The sequence below is a fragment of the Schistocerca serialis genome, chromosome 9 (assembly GCF_023864345.2).
Source record: "Schistocerca serialis cubense isolate TAMUIC-IGC-003099 chromosome 9, iqSchSeri2.2, whole genome shotgun sequence".
In the NCBI taxonomy this organism is placed as follows: Eukaryota; Metazoa; Arthropoda; class Insecta; order Orthoptera; family Acrididae; genus Schistocerca; species Schistocerca serialis.
This window is the reverse complement of record NC_064646.1, coordinates 178,712,971-178,734,809: the sequence shown is the minus strand read 5'-3', so window position 1 is coordinate 178,734,809 and position 21,839 is coordinate 178,712,971. Positions and strand designations below refer to the sequence as shown.

General features: G+C 43.1%; 1 protein-coding gene across 1 annotated transcript in view; it reads left to right on the top strand.

Annotated features, from left to right (window-relative positions):
• Window positions 1-21,839, top strand: part of LOC126419457 (tachykinin-like peptides receptor 99D) — a 423,909-nt gene that overhangs the window by 395,121 nt on the left and 6,949 nt on the right. The window contains exon 4 of the mRNA XM_050086645.1: window positions 10,893-11,115. Within this exon, the coding sequence (XP_049942602.1) occupies window positions 10,893-11,115 (223 nt within the window). The remainder of the gene's footprint in view (window positions 1-10,892; window positions 11,116-21,839) is intronic.

The window sequence follows — 21,839 nt, the reverse complement described above, 5'->3', positions numbered from 1 at the left end:
TACTGTTCATAATATCAATTCCCATTCTTTCTATCCTACTGCAGGTGTCCCAGGGCTGTGTACATTCTCCTCTCCTATATCTCCTGTACACCACTGATATGCCCAAACCGCCCCCACCCGTCCATCTCCTTCAATATGCTGATGACACGACCTTCCTCGCCCTCTATCCTACCCTTCAACGGTCCCCCTCCAAACCCACCTAAACCAGTTTCCCACTAGGTGCAACCAGTGGCTCCTTCGAATCAATCCATCCAAAACCCAGGCAGTAATTATAGGATGTACAACCCTCTCCTTCTGGCGCTATGATTTCTACCTCACCGCCTATCATCTCCCTATCCAACTTACCCCCCTCTTCCATTCGTCCATTCTACTGTTACATCAGTGTTGCTTTGATCTCGACCTCTCCTAAATTCCATTAAGCCCTCCAAAATCCATGAAAGGCAAGTGCTCTGCCTCGCTTTCCATATCCATCTCCCATCCTTCACAAGGATCCTCTATGACCTCATTCCCTTTCTACATCTTCTCCTTTTCCTTGAACAAATCTGTATCCTCTACACCAACCACCATCTCAATCTGCCTCACCCATGGTGTCTCCATTTCTCTCCACTCCAAGCTTGCTGCCATTCCTTTACTGAAGTGTCCCACCCTCTCTCCATGTCCACACCCTCCACCTCCTCTCCCAATGAAACTTCCATCTCCCCATCCCAGGTGGTGTGCTTCACCCTGATATTTATCCTTTCTTCCATCTCTGACCCTCCCCCACCCCTCCTCCATTGGGCTCCCTCCTCTTCCCTTTCCCCTTTCTGCTGTTTTCTCCCTCATCCCCCTGAACATTCCCAGTCCTTGCGCTCCCTCCCAATCTCCTGCCCCTTGGTGTGCTACCAACTCCACCCCTCACCCCCTTCTTGCCCCTCTGCCCTTGACCGAGTGGGGTGGCGCAGTGGTTAGACACTGGACTCGCATTCGGGAGGACGACGGTTCAATCCCGCGTCCGGCCATCCTGATTTAGGTTTTCCGTGATTTCCCTAAATCACTCCAGGCAAATGCCGGGATGGTTCCTCTGAAAGGGCACGGCCGACTTCCTTCCCAATCCTTCCCTAATCCGATGAGACCGATGACCACGCTGTCTGGTCTCCTTCCCCAAACCAACCAACCAACCAACCAACCCTCCTCCCCTGACAACATCCCATCTATCTTTCCTCTCTCCCTCCTCTCCTACCTCCCCTCCCTTGGTATGCCCTTCAAATTTTACAGCAGTTAGTTTGTTACGTCTGGGTGATCGCCATGTATGTAACATCAGTGTAGTGTGCGTTCAGTGTCGTAGTCCCATACTGTGAACGCCGTTTTTAATTGTGCTATTCATGTCACCATTTTAACTCTATGTAAATTTTACGTTAATGTGCCTTGTCCAACTACTCCTTTTTTGTATATTTTTACTCCAATCGCTTCCCCTTCTCATGTGTACATTTCATCTTTCATCCTTGCATTTTATAAATGTAATGTTCTCCTTTGGTATGTTACCTAATCTCTTGGCTAAAGCGCGTCGAATTGCACCGTTGCCGGTCCATGGCGCATGGGAATGAAATCACAATAAAGAAAAAAAATTGACGATGACTTTTAGTCTAATGGTTTTTGGTACTTGATAATGGTCTAAGGCCGAAATCTATATTATGGAATAAAACCTGTTGTACTGTCAAATATCGTTTATATATTTCAAAACGTTTGATATGACTGTGGCTCCACACCAAAGTAAATCATATTTTGTGGTCGTTCTTGTTACGGTTTGTAGGTCCACGGTTCCATAATGTATTCAACGCGATGCTACCTCTACAAATAACAGACAAAAACTATGACCAATTTTTGTTTATTACTGTTGAGTACAAAACCAATTGCACAAGGCAATGAAATTTTTATACTGAAATGTCAGGGTTGCGACCCTCACGTTAGGGAAAAACACAGCGACCTTCTGAAAACACGCACACATGTGAGAGTGAGCTTGCTTCTACACCTGTCTCTAGCGTGCGAAGGATTCTCCCACAACTGCTACTACGGTCCCCTTCATCTCAGGCTGCCGCTTTTGCTCGAGTGCCTAGAGCCTTGTGGCGTCATTGTAATGGCGTCAAACAAACACTGTATCAGGATTACGATGTGTCTTATCAATCAAATTACTGTACTATCAATTTAAGCTATGCCGATGACCAGTTCTATAATTATTTCTATTATTTCATTGCGTCCAAATGACACTGAGAATCCCTCACAAATTGATCTTAAGAAGATTTCTACTGACAGCTGATAGAATTATTCTTTTATTGGTACACAACCGGTTTCGCGGCGTAATCAGTTGCAACCTACTCTTCGCAATGTAAACAGGGAATCATAGTTTGATTCACACTCAGAAACAATATTACAGACAGTTGGCTTTAAGCGGTTTTCATTGCGTTCATAGCCTTTCGATATGTAGATAATACAAAAGTTTCGTTTACGCCGGCAGCGTCTTTTGCGGCCGAGCAGAGCGGATGCGCTGTAGTGTTGTGTTTAATTGCTATTGTGGAGATAAAGTCTTGAGTTTCCTTGTTGTTAAGTGTTTTGGCCGCTGTTACCTACTGCTGTGGTTACCATGTTTCCCTGGAAGCTTACTCTAAAGATTTGGATTTGACAAAGTAACCTGTGATATTCAACCAATTTCACTGGTAATTCATGGCTGGATTGTTGATATAATTGGCTTTACTTCGTATCAGTCGTACACTGCTTATTACGACATGGAACAATACTGCTGGAACGGATTTTACAGAAATTTGAATTTCGCCATCGCGACAATTAGGCGAGTACAGTTATTATTTTAAATACTGATGTTGATTAGGAACAGGACACAGTATTTAATTTGCCTCCTCACATAGAAAGATTCTACTTAAAAGGCGTATTAGCTAAGTATGGTGACATCAAGCAAATTCGTAACTAACGATGGCCAAGCAAACATATCTTGTGCTGCACTGCTTTAGTGGTGTCCAGTCTGTAGATATGCATGTCAAACAAACATCATCCCATCTCATGCTTTGGTTTGTGGTTACGAGGCACACGTGATTTACGTTGGAGAGTCAACCTCTGGAAGAGTCTTTCACTTGTCGCGTAGGTAACTGAAGTGGTCATCTCCGATAAAACTGTCCAAAAAGGTGTATGCATTGCAGAACAATTTACAGAAACATGAAGATTAACCTTGGCTGAACTTGTGACCAAAAATCAGATGCCGCGCGGGGTAGCCGCGTGGTCTTGGGCACCTTGCCACGGTTCGCGCTGCTCCGCCCCCCCCCCTCCCCCGTCGGAGTATCGAGTTCTGTCTCGGGCATGGGTGTGTTGTCCTTAGCGTAAATTAGTTTAACTTATATTAAGTAGTGTGTAAGCCTAGGGACCGATGACCTCAGCATTTTGGTCCCATAGGAACTTACCACAAATTTCCAAAGTTTCCAAATTTCCAAAATTCAGATGGAGGGGGTTTCAGCATTAATGTAAATGTGAAGGAGAGGCCACAAAACAGTCTTGAAGCATTTCCATCTTTACTTTGGAAAGACACTGTAGACAATCCGGTTGTTAAAAGTAGTATAGCCACTGACAAGAGATGTCGAACTTGTGACGGCAGTAGTACAGATGAAGAGGAAATCAACCGGTCGCTGAATGCTGTAGGTGACATTCAGAATACAGCGTTAGAAACTATAATTTCAGACAATTTTGTAAGCACAGATTCAGAGTGCAGTATATTAGCAGCGCAATCGAGTGCGCCACAGGCAACTGAGCAGCTTGAGGTGACGTCACAGCTCCGTTCTGTAGACAGCAGCAGTGTTGCCAGCAGCTGGCAGTGCGTGGGCCCTGTTTACGTCACAACATCGCACTGCAGTACAGCAATGTTAGTCGATGCAAACAGACTCGCCAGCGGTTAGAACTGAAAATAAACATGACGAGGTAGCGAGTAACTCGCAATAAGCCCTGAAGCCTCCGCCTCAATCTCACAACGAACAAGCAGAATTCTAGAGCAACAACAGACAAACAGCAAACGACAGTGCGCGCAGAAGTGGCCGAATATCAGAAGAATTTGTGCAAACTGCTTATATGCCGCGCTCGGCAGACGAGATGTTGGCACACGACCGCCATTCAATTCACCGACGCCGCCCTCCGCGGAAAACCGCTCAGAGAGTGGGCGGAGCAGACATTCGGAGAAGGCCAGTGTCAGCACAAACCGTAAGAAGAATAAAAACAAAGGTTCAGATTCTCAGGAAGGATCGGGCATGAAATAGCATGAAATGATGGACTAGAAAAAATATAGTCACTCTCAAACGTTACAGTCATATAGGATTACCACATTAAACATCAATAGGATACAGTCGGAGCTAAAAACAGCTGCTTTGAAACAGTTTCTGTATGAGTCGGGTACACACATTGCTCTCCTACGGGAAATAGTGACACCACAACTAATTTTTTTGGGTTATGTTGGTTTTTACAATATATCCATTGTAACGAGCGTTGGCACGGCCATTTTAGTTACAGAAAGCATTCCGGTACATAACGTTTATAAATTAGAAACGAACAATGTATTGGAATTAATGTAGCAGGAGTTCTATTGTCAATTTATATGCGCCTTCTGGCAGTACTTATCCAGTTGCGACAGCTACGTTCTTTACAGAAAGCGTAATCTATTTAATGACGAAAAAACCCCTGCAACTCATACCCGGGAGAGATTTCAGTCGTGTATTCATTCTTCAAGATTAAACTTACAACTTCAATTACTCAACAAACTTTAGAGACCCTGTTGTTGATCGAAAACTAAAAACTGTGTGAGAAATAAAATACCCAACAATAGTGAACTTCACTCGTAATGTTGCAAATACCTGCAGTACGACTGACAGAATTTACATATTGGAAAACTTAGAAGACGAAGTGTTGAAAGTAGAAACAGTTCACGTTGGTTTTTCCGACCACAGTGCTTTGCTAACCTGTGAAAATCTAGCAGCAGGACCTATTTGAAGAGTAAGGAGCCAGTGTAATCTAAATATATCTTTATTATCAGTAAAAGATATAGAAGGTGGCCTAACCAGAGCTTGGGAAATGTATCTCCGTAAATTGAACAGTTATCCAGGTACGCTAGAATGGTGGACTCGACGTTTGAAACCAAAGCTAAATAAAATTTTAATATCTTTTAATATTGATAAGACCAGACAAAGGAAATACATTGTTGAATTTTTCTCTAATGTGCTAAGGGACCCGTATGATCAGATACATACTCTGTCTACAGGATTAAAAGACATCAAGCAAATAAAAGCACAGTTAATAAGTTTCAAATGTAAGGGACTAAAGGAATAAAAGATAAAATCCAAAGAAAAGTCAGTCACTGAAGATGAGACTGCTGCATGGTACCATCTTGTCAGTCATACCAAGAACAGAAGAATAATTTTCGTCGATGAACTTCAACTCGATGATGGTACCATAATCACTACTCAGAAGGGGATAATTAAAGAAATCTGTACATACTATGAACACGCGTGTGCATCTAGGCAAACAAACGAAGATGAATATGATGAGCTCTTTGGCACACATCTTCCACGATAATCGCGAGATGACGATGAGAACATTTCTTCGGAAGTAACCAAGGAAGAGATGTTGAAAATCATACGAAGATCTCCTGCTAGGAAATCTCCAGAACCTGACGGATGGCCCCTTGAATTCTCTTAATAACATTGGACCCAGCAGCAGACAAGTGCTTTTAGGAGAACTATTTTATAAACTGCGGCTTTGTACTGCGATGTCATTGTGCTAACATAGACAACTAATACAAAATATGGACTGCTTTTCACTGACTTCCATAAGGCATCTGATCAAATTAATCACCGATGCTTTTCAAAGCCAATGCGCCGAATGGATTTCCTACCACAAACCATCGACATCATTAAGAATGTGGCAATGGGTGTTACTGCACAAATCTCCGTTAATTGTCAATGGATAAAACAAATTGAAATTAAAAGAGACTTTACCCTAGGAAGCCTTTATCAATGGTGCTGTTTGTAACACACAGAACCGCAAGAAATTGACATAGACATGCGTATTCAAATACAGAGATATGTAAGCATGCTGTCTGATCACCTGCATTCATTCATATCCATTGTGCATTCAGACAGACTTGAGCAATTCCAGCATGACAGTGCGACACCCTAAACGCCCAGAATTGCTACAGAGTGGCTCCAGGAACACTCTTCTGAGTTTAAACACTTCTGCTGGCCACCAAACTCCACAGACATGAACATTACTGAGCATATCTTAGAAGCCTTGCAACGTGCTGTTCAGAAGACATCTCCACACCTTCATATTCTTACGGATTTATGGAAGCCCTGCAGGATTCATGGTGTCAGTTCCCTCCAGCACTACTTTAGACATTAGTCAAGTCCATGCCATGTCATGGTGCGGCACTTCTGCATGCTCGTGGGGCCGCTAAACGGTATTAGGCAGGTGTACCAGTTTCTTTGGTTCCTCATTGTAATACTGGAACCTTCCTGAGACAACTAGAGCATAGGTTGACAGGCATTACCATTCAAGGAACAAAGTGGTAGATGCCTACGCGGACAATGTACGAGTAATCACTCGAGAAGTCGCAGATGGTATTTACAAAATATGTTTCACATCAGGTGCGATGCTACGTATGTGAAAACAAAAGTAAATTACTGAATATAAAGTGGCTTGCTAGCTTGCGCATTAAGCGGACGAACCATGTTAGTGAACACAAGGCTCTGGGAATATATTTGACAATGTCTCTTTTAAAATTTATAGCAATAAATTGGTTGCAGGTGGCAAGGAAAATCAATGGCGCATTGATTGAAAATTATCAAGTAGCATAGCTCAGGTCCAGAGAATATCATTCATGAAACGTATATTTTTTCCAAGACCTACCACATACGACAGTTTCTCCCCATTCCATGACTGGTGGCGAAGAAGGCCGAAGACAGAAAGGCATGGTGAGCTGATGCTAACCCCAAAACAATGTTGTCAAAATCTTAATGTATTTAACGAGAGAACAATGGCTATAAAATACTAGTTGTTACGTCGGTTAGGGAATGTACCCTATACTATCCGGCATTTCTGATTAGTAAGCCTTAAGACGTTTTGTTCAGAAGTAGCTTGTGAACTCAAATGCTCATTTTTTACTGTGCCTCGGATTACAAATGCTACTTGTTAAGAAGACATCTATGTAAAACCTATATGTCGACTGAGCAGCCGCGCGGGATTAGCCGAACTGTCTAGGGCGCTCCAGTCATGGACTGTGCGGCTGGTCCCAGCGGAGGTTAGAGTCCTCCCTCGGGCATGGATGTGTGTGTTTGTTCTTAGGATAATGTAGATTAAGTAATGTGTAAGCTTAGGGACTGATGACCTTAGCAGTTAAGTCCCATAAGAATTCACACACATTTGAACATTTTTCGACTGAACAGAGTAATTTTTGGCTGAGTTTAGGAATGTAACATGTAGCCAGTATTGAAACAGTGATATGGACATCGGAAGGCTTATAATTGGTTGTATCTGGTATTTTATACAAAGGATTCAGCAGCTTGTATATGTTGCAAGCTGCTTTCTGGAGCTAAATGTTTAACTAATAAAGTTTTGTGGAAATTGCATAGCACTTACAATTGATGCCAATTTGAAGTCCACTGAAACGACTGAACATTTAAGTATTTTTATTATGAGTGTTGTGAAATTTAGTAGACATGTTGCGATGTAGCCATTAGCGAAAGTAAAATTGTTCCTTTTTTATGTAAAGCCAGCCTCTCTCCACCCTGATGTGTGATTCTTGAATAATTGTTGGTTCATTCACGGAATTGTGCCGGCCGCAGTGGCCGAGCGGTTCTAAGCGCTTCAGTGCGGAACCACGCTGCTACAGTCGCAGGTTCGACTCCTGCCCTGGGCTTGGATGTGTGTGATGTCCTTAGGTTAATTAGGTTTAAGTAGGTCTAAGTCTAGGGGACTGATGACCTCAGATGTTAAGTTCCATAGAGCTTAGAGCCATTTGAACAGAATTATGTTATGTGTTTTAATTCACAAACCATGTGTGTATTCAATTTTATGTTTCCCATAACTGAAGCTGTTTCCCAGAATGTACAGTTTCAAAGGCGAGCTGATGCCATTTGAAAAACAACTGTTTACATCGAAAAATGCCAAGGAATCGTATTTATAATTAAGCAGCTTGTTACATGAAAGTATCACCTAGCTGTGAAGTATGCCAAGAAGTTGACTTCAAAATGTAATGCACAAATTTCACTATGGAACAGCACAGACACTGTGGGGATTAAGGTTAGTGAAGGGCTCTTTATGTGTAATGAAATTCAAGCGTTTTCACAGAACAGATACAGGCTGTTGAAATTGTGTCCTGACAATTATCAGGTTTAAAAAAATTGCAACCAAGTGAATTTTTGACACCTTTTGCATAATGTAATATATCAGAAAACAATGTATTTCAGTTTTTTAACTAAATTAACAGCCAGCACAGTGCACATTGAGCCTTACCTTATGGATACTGATTGTATATACATACAGTGCGTTTTTAAGTGTTTTACTTGTTTTTATGGTCAGTAGTCTTTACAGCAGACAGATTCAAGGGTTCATGTTAATTTGTTGTAGAAGTATGTTAATGCTCACCACTAGCCACCTCAATATGACGAAATAGAGCCCAGTCAGCAATTCTTCTTGTATGCAACTAAAATTCTAATTTACTATAAATTTTGTGTGGCAGTTTTCATGCACTGTCGTGTAACAAAGTGCATTTTGGTAAACATAATGAGCAGTTACTGGATGTGAACATTATAGCTCCAAAGTGTGGTGATTTGTCACTTCAAAGTCCGATGCCTCACAGTCAAATGCTGGTCAGGCAATGCAAGCTGAAGACTGCCCAGGGTACCAGAAGAGTTCTACACCCGGGAAAAAGGGAGAACAGGTATCAAATGTGTACTCCACAGTGTTCTTAAAAGTGGAGCATTGCAGCACCCTACACATGCACTATTTCATTGAAAGTATCTGGACACCTCTATGTAATGCAGTTTTGACCATTAGGTATCACGAGAAGTGGACCCGCTAGTATAAAAGCAGGCAGGCCATATTGTGCCGTCAGTAGAGAAGCAGCAACAACACAGTGAGTCAGCCAGGAGAGTTCAGTGACTTCGAACTTGGACTAGCCACTGGATGTCACCTGAGTAACAAGTCCACCAGGGATATTTCAACACTTCTATAGCTGCCCAGGTCGACAGTTGGTGATGTGATTGAAATGTAGACATGAAGACACAATCACAGCTAAACCAAGACCAAGCAGATCTAACGTGCTGATAGACAGTGACTGGACTGCAGAGGGTCTCTGTAAAATATTTTGTGAAATCAGCAGAAGAAGTAACTTGTGATTTCCGAAGTTCTACCGGCAGTCCAGCTAGCACGGTGACTGTGCTTGGGGGAGTTAAAAAGAATGGGTGCAATGGTCGAGAAGCTCCTCAAAAGGGACACATATTTGTAGTCAACGTTAAGCAACGCTTGAGATGGCGAAAAGAGTGATGCCACTGGACAGTGGCTGTCTGGACACTAGTCATTTGGAGAAATAAATCACAGTGTATCCTGTGGCAATCCAATAGAAGGGTGTGAGTTTGGTGAATGCCTGGAGAACATTACCTGCCATCATGTGTAGTGTCAATAGGTGGTGTTATGGTATGCAGGTGATTTTGTGCTTAGGGTATGGATCCCTTATTCCATTAAAAAACGCAAAATGTGGAAGGATAGGAACACATTTTACTCCATTGTGCTCTGCATATAGTGGAGTGATTGTTAGATGATGATCACCTGTATCAGCATGACAATGCTTACTGTCACAAAGCAGCATCTGTGAGGCAATGCTTTAAGGACAATAACAATCTTTAAATGGACTAGCTTGCCCAAATCCCTGACCTGAACCCAATGGAATGCCTATGGGATGAGTTAGAACGTCGACTTCACTCCAGACTCCAGCATCCAACATGACTATCTTCTTTGGTTTCGGCTCTTGGGGATTAATGGGCTCCATTCCTCCAGAAACATAGAAAAGGAAATACCAAGTCATCATAAAGATGAGAATGGACACACCCAATACTAATGTCCGCTAATAGGTTTCCAGATTCTTCTGATCACATAGGGTATACACGCCAATGCCCTAGACACTACTATAAGTACACACTAGCTGACACTTTTACTTTGAAAATATTCCTCATACACTGTCACAGTTTAAAGTGTTGAATCAACATTTCATCCAAATAAACAACTGGCCTTTTTAATTGAAATATTCTGCAGAAATATAATATTCATAATTTTTCACGTCTGGGCCCTACAGGTCCATGCGATGTACAACATAGGACATTTTCAGATTTTTCGTATACTTTCTGCCCATACTACTTTAATTCTCTCAGAACAGGCTCTTTTCCTCTCAGCAGACCAAGTTTTTTCAGACTTCTTGGGATTTTCTGTAAGGCCAATAATTCAGTCACGAATTATGTGACAGAAATTTTTCTGTCTGGTGTAACAGTTTGTGTCATTCTTGACACCATCAGGTCTTCCTAATTCCATTCTTTTAATTTTTTGTTTCAGAACTTGGCGCTAGGTGTCAGCACCGTCACAAGAGTTCTTAGCACATGATTTCAGATAACATGGCGCCTTTTTAATTCGTGCTGCTACCGCCAGACGTCATAGGGTTACACATAACTCATCGCTGTCTTCGCGTTGACGTTCAGACAGATCGTCTGCGCTTAGCGCACGCGTTGCCAACTCATGAAACGAAAACTGATTTTTATGGAACGATAACGGTAGGCATACGTGTATCGTTACACTGTGTGCTAACAAACTTTTTGCACTCGCAGGAGAAGTTCAAGCGGGAGTTCCGGCAGCGCTTCCCGTGGCGGTCCCGTGGCTGGTCGTCCTCTCCAGTGACTGAGTCTCTGGAGCTGGATCGCTCGTACGGGGCTGCAGCGACCGGCCGCTGCTCGCTGCGCAGCTCCGGCTACGACTGGAGGCGCTCCTACTCGGCCACTCCCGCCGAGCGGCGCAGCGTGCACCGCGGCAACACCGCCAACTTGGCCAAAGGTAACCCGGAGCGCCCGCTGCCAGGGAGCCGGCGAAATCGCCCTTTCTTTTGGTATACAAACTGCAGGTCGCGCAGTGGTCCTTCATCTGTGGCAAATTACTCTCTGGCAGGGTGAATGGGGAGGGAGGTGGGGTGGAAGACAATTAATAAAGGGTAAAATAGGGGCTTCGATTAGACTACACTTACGAAAATAAATTATTCAATAAACTAACCTCTATTATCATTATTCCATTACATTCTAAGATTTATTAGATCAACTTCATGTGCCATTTGACATTCACTGTCTGTTTAAGACCTCTTTTATTTTCCACCTATTACAGTCTTCAGTTGATGCATCCATGTTGCTCTTGCATGTTGTCCATTGCAGTTTAGCTGCTTTTCATTATGCTGTCACGAGGTCTTCTTCTGTTACCTATTTCAATTCAGCAGAGAGCTTCTTTCTTCCTTTTACCATCTATTCGTCTTCTACACAAGCAGGGGACAGAGGCAAGTACTGGTGCTATTCGAAGTCTACGGCACTGTCAAAAATGTCAAGATTGAAGTCACCCCCTCCACTCTCTCTTCCCCTACTACCTCCCCTTTCCACTCTCTCCTCCAATTCAAGATGAAGGATCTAACACACTTGCATGTCCATCTCCACTTCATGACTGTTCAGTCATATTTATGTATTCCACTCCAGTTTGTTTCCTGATCTATTTGTCTTCCTGTTTCTCCTGGCAGCTGCTATCATACATCCCTTTATTGTTCATAGTAATTCTAAGTTGTTTTTTTCTCATTTAAAATCTATTTTTCAGGACTGTAGACAGTTTCCAGTAAATTACAGATCCTCAGTCACACTGATACTGGATGATTACAATTAAAGTGCAGTTACTCACAGAGGTCTAGTGTGGGCTATAATCATCGTATGGCAGCAAAATTTGGTACAAACACTAATGCATTAATGCAGAACCGATTTATGCTGGAAAAAGCATTCCAGTTGTGCCCAGCCGGTGCAAATCTGGCGCTGTACACTGTTTCTGTGATGGTACAACATCCACGCTGTCATTTGACAAGCCACAACATGATTGAACAGTATGGCTACCGAGAAGAGAGACAATGCACTGCTAATGAAACTGTTTTATGTGAATGGCAGCAGTTACATATGAGCTTGGTGTTGCACCTGAAAGAGGGCGGCGTCCAATTCCAGTGGAATTTATTTTTTTGTTTTATTTGGGGAAGGGGACTAAACAGCGATGTCAGCAGTCCCATTGTATTAGGCAAGGATGGGAAGGAAATCAGCTGCATCCTTTCAAAGGCTGGTCGATGTGACCGAGCGGTTCTAGGCGCTTCAGTCTGGAACCGCGCTGCTGCTACAGTCGCAGGTTCGAATCCTGCCTCGGGCATGGATATGTGTGATGTCCTTAGGTTAGTTAGGTTTAAGTAGTTCTAAGTCTAGGGGACTGATGACCTCAGATGTTAAGTCCCATAGTGCTTAGAGCCATTTGAACCATTTGAACCCTTTCAAAGAAACCATCCCAGCATTTGCCTGAAGCAATTTAGGGAAATCACGGAAAACCTACATCAGGAGACCAGGCGCGGGTTTGAACCGTCGTCCACCCAAATGTGAGTCCAGTGTGCTAACCACTAATTGACTGGGTTGCTATACCTGTAAACGACCATGCAAAATGTGCCCCAGGTAGTGTTAGTGCTCATGCAGTGTGACGAGAATTGTCTATCCCAGGATCAACAGCACAGAAAATTCTGTGGTCTATTTTGCACTGGTACTAGTACAAGATCCAGACGGCACAGCAGCTGAAACTTCAGAATCTGCAGCAATGTTCTGAATTTGCTCCTTGGTTTCTGGTATGTATCGAAGTTGATGACATGTGGGCAGGCCGCATTCTGTGCAGTGAGGAGGCACATTTCACACTGTAGCATGCAGTGAATACACGGAACTGCCGAATTTGGGGTACTGTTCAATTGCATGTTGTGCACTCGCCGCATGTGGCTGTGTGGTGTGGATTGACAAGTACCTTTAATTTCAGTCAATTCTTCTTTGAAGAGAATACACCCAGAGGACTTTTCAGATGTATTGTGATGTTTGTACGTTAACGAGCCTTCCTTGTACAGCATGTGATTTCTTCTTTGGAAGAGTGCAATTTTGTGGAAACCACAGTTTTAATGCAAGATGGGGTAACACTTCGTGTCGCTCACTCAGTGAAAGAACTGCTTAATGCAGCCTTCCTCGAATGTGTTATCTCCAGAGGTTTTACAAATGTGTGGCCTGCAATATCACGTGATCTAAATCCATATAACTTTTGACTCTGGGGGTATCTAAAAGAACGCATTTACCAGGGACTAGTTCAGTCTCTGATTTGAAGGACAGTGTACGGCAACACTGCTGCAAGCAACTGTTAATCATATCGTTTCACAGATGCAGCATGTTGTAAATGTTTCCAGTGCTCAGACTGAGTAAATTTTGTAAGTGTCAATTAATAATGAAATCGATGTCATGCCTTTATCACTTGTTTGACATTTTCTGCCCACATCCCATTCCTAATCCATTATATATGGGAACATTTATATACATTTTTCTCTTAGTCTCATCGCCAGAGTTACTCCTTGGGGCAAAAATTGAAACAAATTTTTTACACAGCGTAAATCAATTCCACGCTAACACATTAGGATAATTACCAAGATTCGTTGAAGCACAATAATTACAGCTCACATTGGATCTCCGAGAGTAGCTGCTTTTTAATTATAATCACTTGATACCTTCATTTTGAAATTACTTACAAGTTTATCAAAGGTGTTTCAGATCACTTTTACACTTCTATTACTTTTCCTGTCCACTCAGTCACACTAGTCTCTTGGTTTATAAAATGAGCTAGTAAATGCTTGAGTTCTAAGACCATTTTCAGTCACTGAGGGAATATTTTAAGAAAGTCAAAGTCGAGACGACGTACCATTGCTTGAGGCCTGCTAGTGGATAATACACTACAAATAGATTTTCATGAAATAAAACTGTCAATATTTTTGTTAAAGATTGTTGACGGTTATCCATTACACTCGGAAGCAGCGTTAAGAATACAGATTCCATTCATGACGACTAGCAGATGTCAAAGTATATTTTCAACCATGGTAGCTCTAACGGGCGTATAAGGCTGCGTTCGGATAATTCCTACATGGTCCGTCATTCTTGTTTTTTTTCCCTTATGGAATATGAAAGAGGAGAGACAGAGCTGGAGTTCATATCCAAACGCAAAAACGAAGAAAGCTAGACAAGTGATTGCGCTTGAAGTGTTACCATGTCAGTTCATATTCATCATACGTCGTATACAAAGGAAAAATGCAAGTTGGAACTGATCCTCTTTTACCACCAGGCAATAAAAGAAGTGTTCAGAAGCATACAGAAAATCTGTATCATTACACACAAGATTCGGCGTCACATGTACAGAAGAATACGTCTCTTACCACATCACATGAAACAGAACTTTTTGTGGCAGTTCTTATTGTCGTGCCCTAACACAGAATAGAGGTAAGACTGGAGGTTATAGATCAGTCTCTAACTACCGTTCGGTTAGGAGCAAATTCAGTAAGACTAACTTCTAGTGAAGGCAGGTTGATTGCGTGCATCAGGGCCAAAAACTGTCACTGGGCACCTATGACAGGCGCGAATTTTGGCACTTTATAGAATATTCGCAGCAGGGGACTTAGGGATACTCCGAGATCTGAGTAACGCCATATTTTTATCAAACTAAACACTACATTGAAGGCTACTTCTAAACGTAACAAAAAGCAAAGGATGCAACTGGTTGCACATCAGCGTCCGAGTCCGTCGGGCGAGAACTAACAGAAATAGCAATCACAAGCGGCGCTATAAGGTACAAATTTGAGAGCAGTACTCCAAGTGAGAGAATCTGACTTGTCGGAGCTTACCCAAGGCCGACAACGGGTGACATGAAGGTTGCACCTCAGCGATCTGCCTGAAAACTCTTGAATTCAAAAACGTGGATTTTTATAGGGTTGTGGCAACGCACTACTTCTCCCTTCCTGCAGTCGGCCCGCCAGCCCTCCACCACTTTACAGGCTTCAGCAAGGCTGACGAGCAACTCTGCACCTTCAAGGCGCCTCTGGCCAACAACATGGAGATTCCTCCCCTGCTCCTATTCCGTTAGGTAGACATGTTTCTGACCTTTACATTAGCAAACTCCAAGATTCACAGCAATAGCGTACAGCTGAGAGGTAAACGTCACTGCCACTCCCACTATGGCTAGCGATAACAATGTTTTGCCTCACTTGGGCCCGCCCTGAGGCCTCTCGTGAGTGGAGACTGCTGTTGCAACACTCTAACCTGTATAAACGCACTGACGTTGTGGTTCTGAGGGCAAGAACCAATCTTGCTGCCTCTGCTAAGACATGCCTTTTTGTGACCACCTTCCACTGTGACGCCCAGCGTCTAGGCGATACATGGAGTTACCAGTTAATTCTGTGAAGTGAAAGTTCTGCCCTGGGACAACTGCCTAGAGTGTCTGCAATCCGCAGAACTCTAGGATTACTGTTTATCTCCGGTAACCTGAACGCTGACATTTTCCCTACTCTCTGCACTGTGTCTCTGATTTCCCATCTTGGCTTGCCCAGCGTCTAGGCGATACATGGAGTTACCAGTTAATTCTGTGAAGTGAAAGTTCTGCCCTGGGACAGCTGCATAGAGTGTCCGCAATTCGCAGAGCTCTAGTGTTACTGTCTATCCCCGATAACCTAAAAGCTGACATTTTCCCTACTCTCTGCACTGTGTCTCTGATTTCTCATCTTGGCTTGTCCTAGTTGGCGTTCAACGACCTTAAGCTTGACAATGTGCAAGTCAGTATATCGATACTATATGACACTGCGATTCGTTCTCAGAGGTCTCGGTTTCAAACACAAAATTATTTTTGGTCCTAAAATGTTGATGAGTGATGTAGCTCTATAGTGATTACGAGAAGTGAAAGATATTAATTTCCAGAACACAGTTTGGATCGCCTAACTATCGGTAAATGCTGACTATATTGTTACAGAAGGTTATATTCCTTTTTTTTTTTCATTCCCATCAGTCAACTGATTTTCATTGGTAGAAATTGTCTTGAGTACAACAAAGAAATCAATAACGAAACATTTTTAAATTAGTTTGAAAATATTTTGTCTTTCAAGTATAGAAAAGCCATAGGTAATTCTTCTCGATAAAGCTCCATACCACTCTGTTATAAAAAATGAGGTTACTATCCCGTCCTCTAGAAAGTTTGCTTTTGTGGCAACAAATAGTTACTGTTATGACAAACTGAATAAAACTCCCTGAAGATATGCACATTGCGAGAATTTGGTTACATTAGGAACTGAATGAAAGTTAACCACTATAGATCACGTCGTTAGCCTGCTTCTTTCAAGCACCTGCCGACACAGCGCCTTGCGTTCCCAAGGAGGGCGCCGCCAACATTGCTGTGGGAAACACATACGTAAAGGAACGTCTGAAGTGAGTCGTTGCGCCCGTGTATCCCAGACAGGGCAGCAGCTTTAGCGTAACTTAACAAGCGGAAAATAACGAGCAGTTTAAATCGGAGTGTGGATGGAAACAACTTAGAAGCGTGCTGATAGTTCTTAAGGACTATTAGGAGTCACGCTCCCTGTTTTGCTTCCCATCTCAACTGAAACGCCCATCGTAGCGAGTGACACTTGAGTACGTCCCACAGATTTTTCATCTGGGAAAACCATTGCTGAAAAGACACGAGGTGCTTGGGGCAGCATTGTGTTCTCTGCGATCGGTGTGGGAAACAATCTTGACCGATTATATTTCGAATCCATCGCTCGAGAACATGACTATCTTTTTGGGGGAGGGTAACAATTAGCTTCATGTAGAATTAAAATTTAGGGAAGGGAAGTAAGTGCGCATCCTCCAAGAGGATCGAGAATTTCTCGATGCTTTTAAAACAAAGCATGCCTAATGCGCTCGTCGATAGCTAAGCACACAGCTGACGTCAGGGTTACGTAGCAAACTAAGAACAAGACACTTTGACGTCCTGCCCATTGGAGGGAAAGGATAACCCATGAACTTAGGTTTGGGCTTGTCTTCAACAGTGAAGAGTGTGTGCCTGGACTTTGGCATGTCTGCAACACCACACAGCACAGGAGAAAGAATTCATTTCATCTAAGTCGAATCTTTCACTCATGTTAATATACTCTAAGACAAAAAGAAGAAGAAGAAGAGGGATAAGAACAAACGACGCACCACGAAGGAATTATCCGAATGGGATTGAAATCGGTAGAAGCGATGTACATATATACACACACAAATGCTCGAACAGTCCACGGGTGTACTGCCGGTCCATAGTGTCCAACGGGCACAATATTTCGGCGATCAGACATGTTGCCATCGTCCGGTGCGCTGGCGAACTGAGCTCCTGAGGGCGGGCGGCCGTATTAAAACCCTACACTCGCGAGGCGTTCTCGCCGACGTCATGGTCAAAATAAGAGTGGATATCACCCTTGGTCACGGGGTGTACAGGAAGAAAACACACACAGACCTGTATTTGCACCCAAATAGCTGCCACCACCCTGCGCAGAGGAATGGGGTGCTAAAAACACTGGTGCACATGGCGCGCGCCATCTCTGACACAGAGAGTCTCTCCCAAGAACTGGAACACCTCAAAACTGTATTCCGGAAAAACGGCTACTCGGAATGGCAGATCAGAAGCGCTCTCCACCCAACCTCTACAGTAAAGCGCGTGGAGACGGAAGAAGTCACGGAGGAAGAGGTAGCCACTGCCTATATACCGTATACTGGCGCACTATCGGGGAAAATAGGACGAATATCGAGGAGACACCGAGTAGGAACCGTCTGTTGTGTCAATGTGGGAAGACTTATCTTGGACAGATAGTGCGCACCTTCGAATATCGTTGCCGAAAACATCAGACGCACACTCTACTTGGGTACCCCAACAAATCGGCGGTCACAGAGCACTGTTTGTCCGAAAATCACAAAATGGACTACCAACATACCAGGGTCTTAGCACAGACATCTAAATACTGGGACAGCGTAGTTAGAGAGGCTATCGAAATTCGTACCAGGTACAAACTCATCAACCGAGATTGCGGCTACAACCTCAGCAGGGCATGGGAAGCAGCACTGAGTCTAATTAAAAAGGCGCTCATCAAAGGAGACGAACGGGCGACTAGGGCGGATGAGGCAATTACACCGACGCCACCACAGACGCCGACGCCAGCGTCTCGGCGACTGCTGACGCGCGGGTGCGGACCGCGGAGAGAACGCCTCGCGAGGGGATGGGATTTAATACGGCCGCCCGCCCTCAGGAGCTCAGCTCGTCAGCGCACCTGACGATGGCGACATGTCTGATCGCTGAAATATTGTGCCCGTTGGACACTATGGACCGGCAGTACACCTGTGGACTGTTCGAGCAAGAAATACGCCAGGAGAAACTGAAGAATCAGACAAACAGAAGATTAAAATGTCAGGAAAATCGAATGATTTATTCAAGAGATAGAGATTCAAAAATTGAACAAGTCAATAACGTGTTGGTCCACATCTGGTCCATGTTCAAGAAACTATTCGACTTGGCATTGTCTCTTAGAGTTGTTGGCTGTCCTCTTGAGGGATATCGTGCCAAATTCTGTCCAGATGGTCCTTTAGATCGTCAAAATACCGAGCTGGTTGGAGGGCCCTGCCATAATGCTTCGGACGTTCTCAGTTGTGGAGTTATCCAGCGGCCTTGCTGGCCCACGTAGCGTTTGGCAAGAACAGAGACAAGCAGTAGAAACTCTGGGGAATCATCTTGCTAAAATGTAAGCCCAGGATGGCTTGTCATTAGAGGCGACAGATTGGGGCATAGGATATCGTCGACGTGCCACTGTGCTGTAAGGGTGCCACGGAGGGCAACCAAAGGAGTCGTGTTATGAAATGAAGTGGCATCCCATACCATCGCTTCTGGTTGTTGGGCCGTATGGTGGACGACAGTCAGGCTAGTGTCCCGCCACAGTCCGGGGTTCTCCAGGCTCATCCTCGCTGGACATCAGAGCTCAATTAGAAACGGGATTCATCATTGAAGACAATTCTATTCTTGTCAATAAGATCCCAGGCCGAGTGAGTCCGACACGGCTGCAAACGGGCTTGTTAGTGTACAGAGGTGGACGGCAGTCGGCGCATGCGGCGCCCCTTTCTGTGAGCCGCCATTTAATGGTCCTCGAGGTCACAGAAGCACCACTTGCACGTCTGATCTATGATATGGTGAGTCTGGGGCATTGAGGTCTCTCTAACGCTTGCACGGTCCTCAAGTTCTGTCGTCTCTCTAGGTCGACCGCTTTCTTCTTGACGCTACGTTCGGCCGAGGTTCTCCCATTCCTGTCAACATGGTGGAATAGTGGCACTGCCCCTATTCATTTGTCGGTCGATTCACCATTTACTTCAGCGGGCTTCTTTGAGCTCATCGAGACGTCCTCTCACGCGAGGCAGAGTTCCTGTCCAAATGAATACACTGAATTAAATTAGCAAAGACTTTATACCCTCATATTGGCACATCCCCTGTTCACTATTCTTGCCAGCTGCACGATGAAATTACACTGCAGCGTCACACAATCATCTATCGACCGCCAGAGTTCACAGTTTTGCATTTTTTGTCGATACCAATTTGAATAACTCCTTCATGATGCGTCTTTTTTTTTTAATAGTGTATGTAAGATAGTAGGTACTATGCTGAATGGTGGTATAGGCTAATAGATACCATAGCTACCTACTAATGTTGTAGTTCCAGATCGGATTCCTGATGGCAGAAAAGACTCTGCCTCCTAAGCTAATGAAACTAAATGAACTGTTTGATAAGGAAAGGCATTAAAGTTGTTGAAATGACATCAAATCGGAAGGGTTACAACAGAATGGGAGACATCGAACATTTATTTAATTCTAACGGAGGTAGCACATTTAGTGCTTATATGACAACCAAATGAAATCGAGGGCTTTCGAATATTTCGCGGAGAACAAAGTACAACGTTGTAGCGAACTCAGGAAGCGCATGATCCACATTACAGAAAAATTTAAATAGTAACAAATGTTTATTTCGTTTCGTTTCGTTCCAGGGAAGAGAAACACACTGCTTTATTCAATGGAAAATACATTTGTCCCTGAAGATAGTTTAAGCTGAGATTTTGTTCGTACTAACTTAAAGTCAAAGCTATTTCTCATGTGTCTCAGGCCAGATCAATCGAAAATGTGGTTGTTCGGAATAGTCTAACTGCCACGCCTCAAGATAGGAGTTCTAACACTAACAACAGGTTGCGATCTACGTGCCTATGACAATGCTGTACTAATCACTTTCTCCCGAAATGCTTAACGAGAATTTCCTTACTTGTCTCGAGACTCTCTCGAGAGAGAAATTCCGATCCCTAGTTGGAACTGAATGTAAATGTAGGGAAGAGTACAATCAAAACCTGGGAGCTACCTTCGTGACCGCTCAAAATCCAGTTTAAAATTATTACACTATTTTGCTTAGCACAATTTTCTGAAAGATATTGGCTCAATGTTAAATATTCTTAGCGCTGTATTTCTCTTGAATTTTTTTCTTATATCTTCATGGCTTGTCCATGCACTTTTCTTGGCTTTCAAATCCTTACAATTGTCCATGCACTTTTCTTGGCTTTCAAATCCTCACAATTGTCTCTCGCCCTACTTTCCACGTCTTTTGTTACAGCCAATCAGAGGAACTTTTTATCAATCAAGATATCTTTGTACCACTTACTACTTTTATTTCAAATGGCTACTGCTCAATCTACTTGCATTATTTTGTACTAAAAGCAAGAGTTTGATAACCTCTGTGGTGTTTTAGTTACAATTTCAGTTGTCTTTCCACGTTCCTACAAGCTTTTAGGCTTGCGATTAGGCGTTAGCTGTGAAGAGGGCTTCTGGCAACAGTGATTTAAGTCGAACAGTGATAGGTCAACACATACATCTTGATATTTCAATGTTAACCTCTAACAGTGAATTAACTCTTTCTTTTTACTTCTTACTAACACCTCACTCCCTTCTGGTACGATCTAAATTTACCGTGACCATCAGATATAGGGAAAAAATGTTTTTAATATTGGTCTAAAATTACTCTGAATGACACTATAAATTTGTACTCGTTTTAAAATTGAAATTTTACTCTAATAGGACACAGCATACATTTACACTTCCCCAGGAACTCAGTAACTGTTGATGTATAATGCTACAATGTCTGTTGTGTTGTGTAATTTATTTTGGGTCCAGTATTCTCAAAAAATGAAAGAAAGTGCTACGAAGTTATCCCTATTGTCCGTACCTCAAGAGATTTTTTTTTCTGTGAAGGAGTTACACTTTTTCTGTACATAAAAAGGATGATTTCATCTGCAAGCAACACAGCGTCTGATTCTGATAAATTACGTGCTGAATCGTTTTTTAAAAAAAAGGTGTAATATTAGGTTGGTGCACAAGGTTGTAACTTTTTTCTTTTGCATGTTGGTTTTCCTGTAACTACGGATTTATTTATCGAATATCATTTTTTATTTGTAGTTAACTATTGTTATTTGAGTTAGCATATTGTCATTTTGTCATTTGGAGATAGTGAGTGGAGCTGTGGACGCTACAAAATGGAGTGCCAAGTGGAGAAATCGAAACATTTCGGACACATTCTTCTGTTTGAGTTCAAGGGTTGACAGCAGCGGAGGCATCCAAAAACATTTGCGC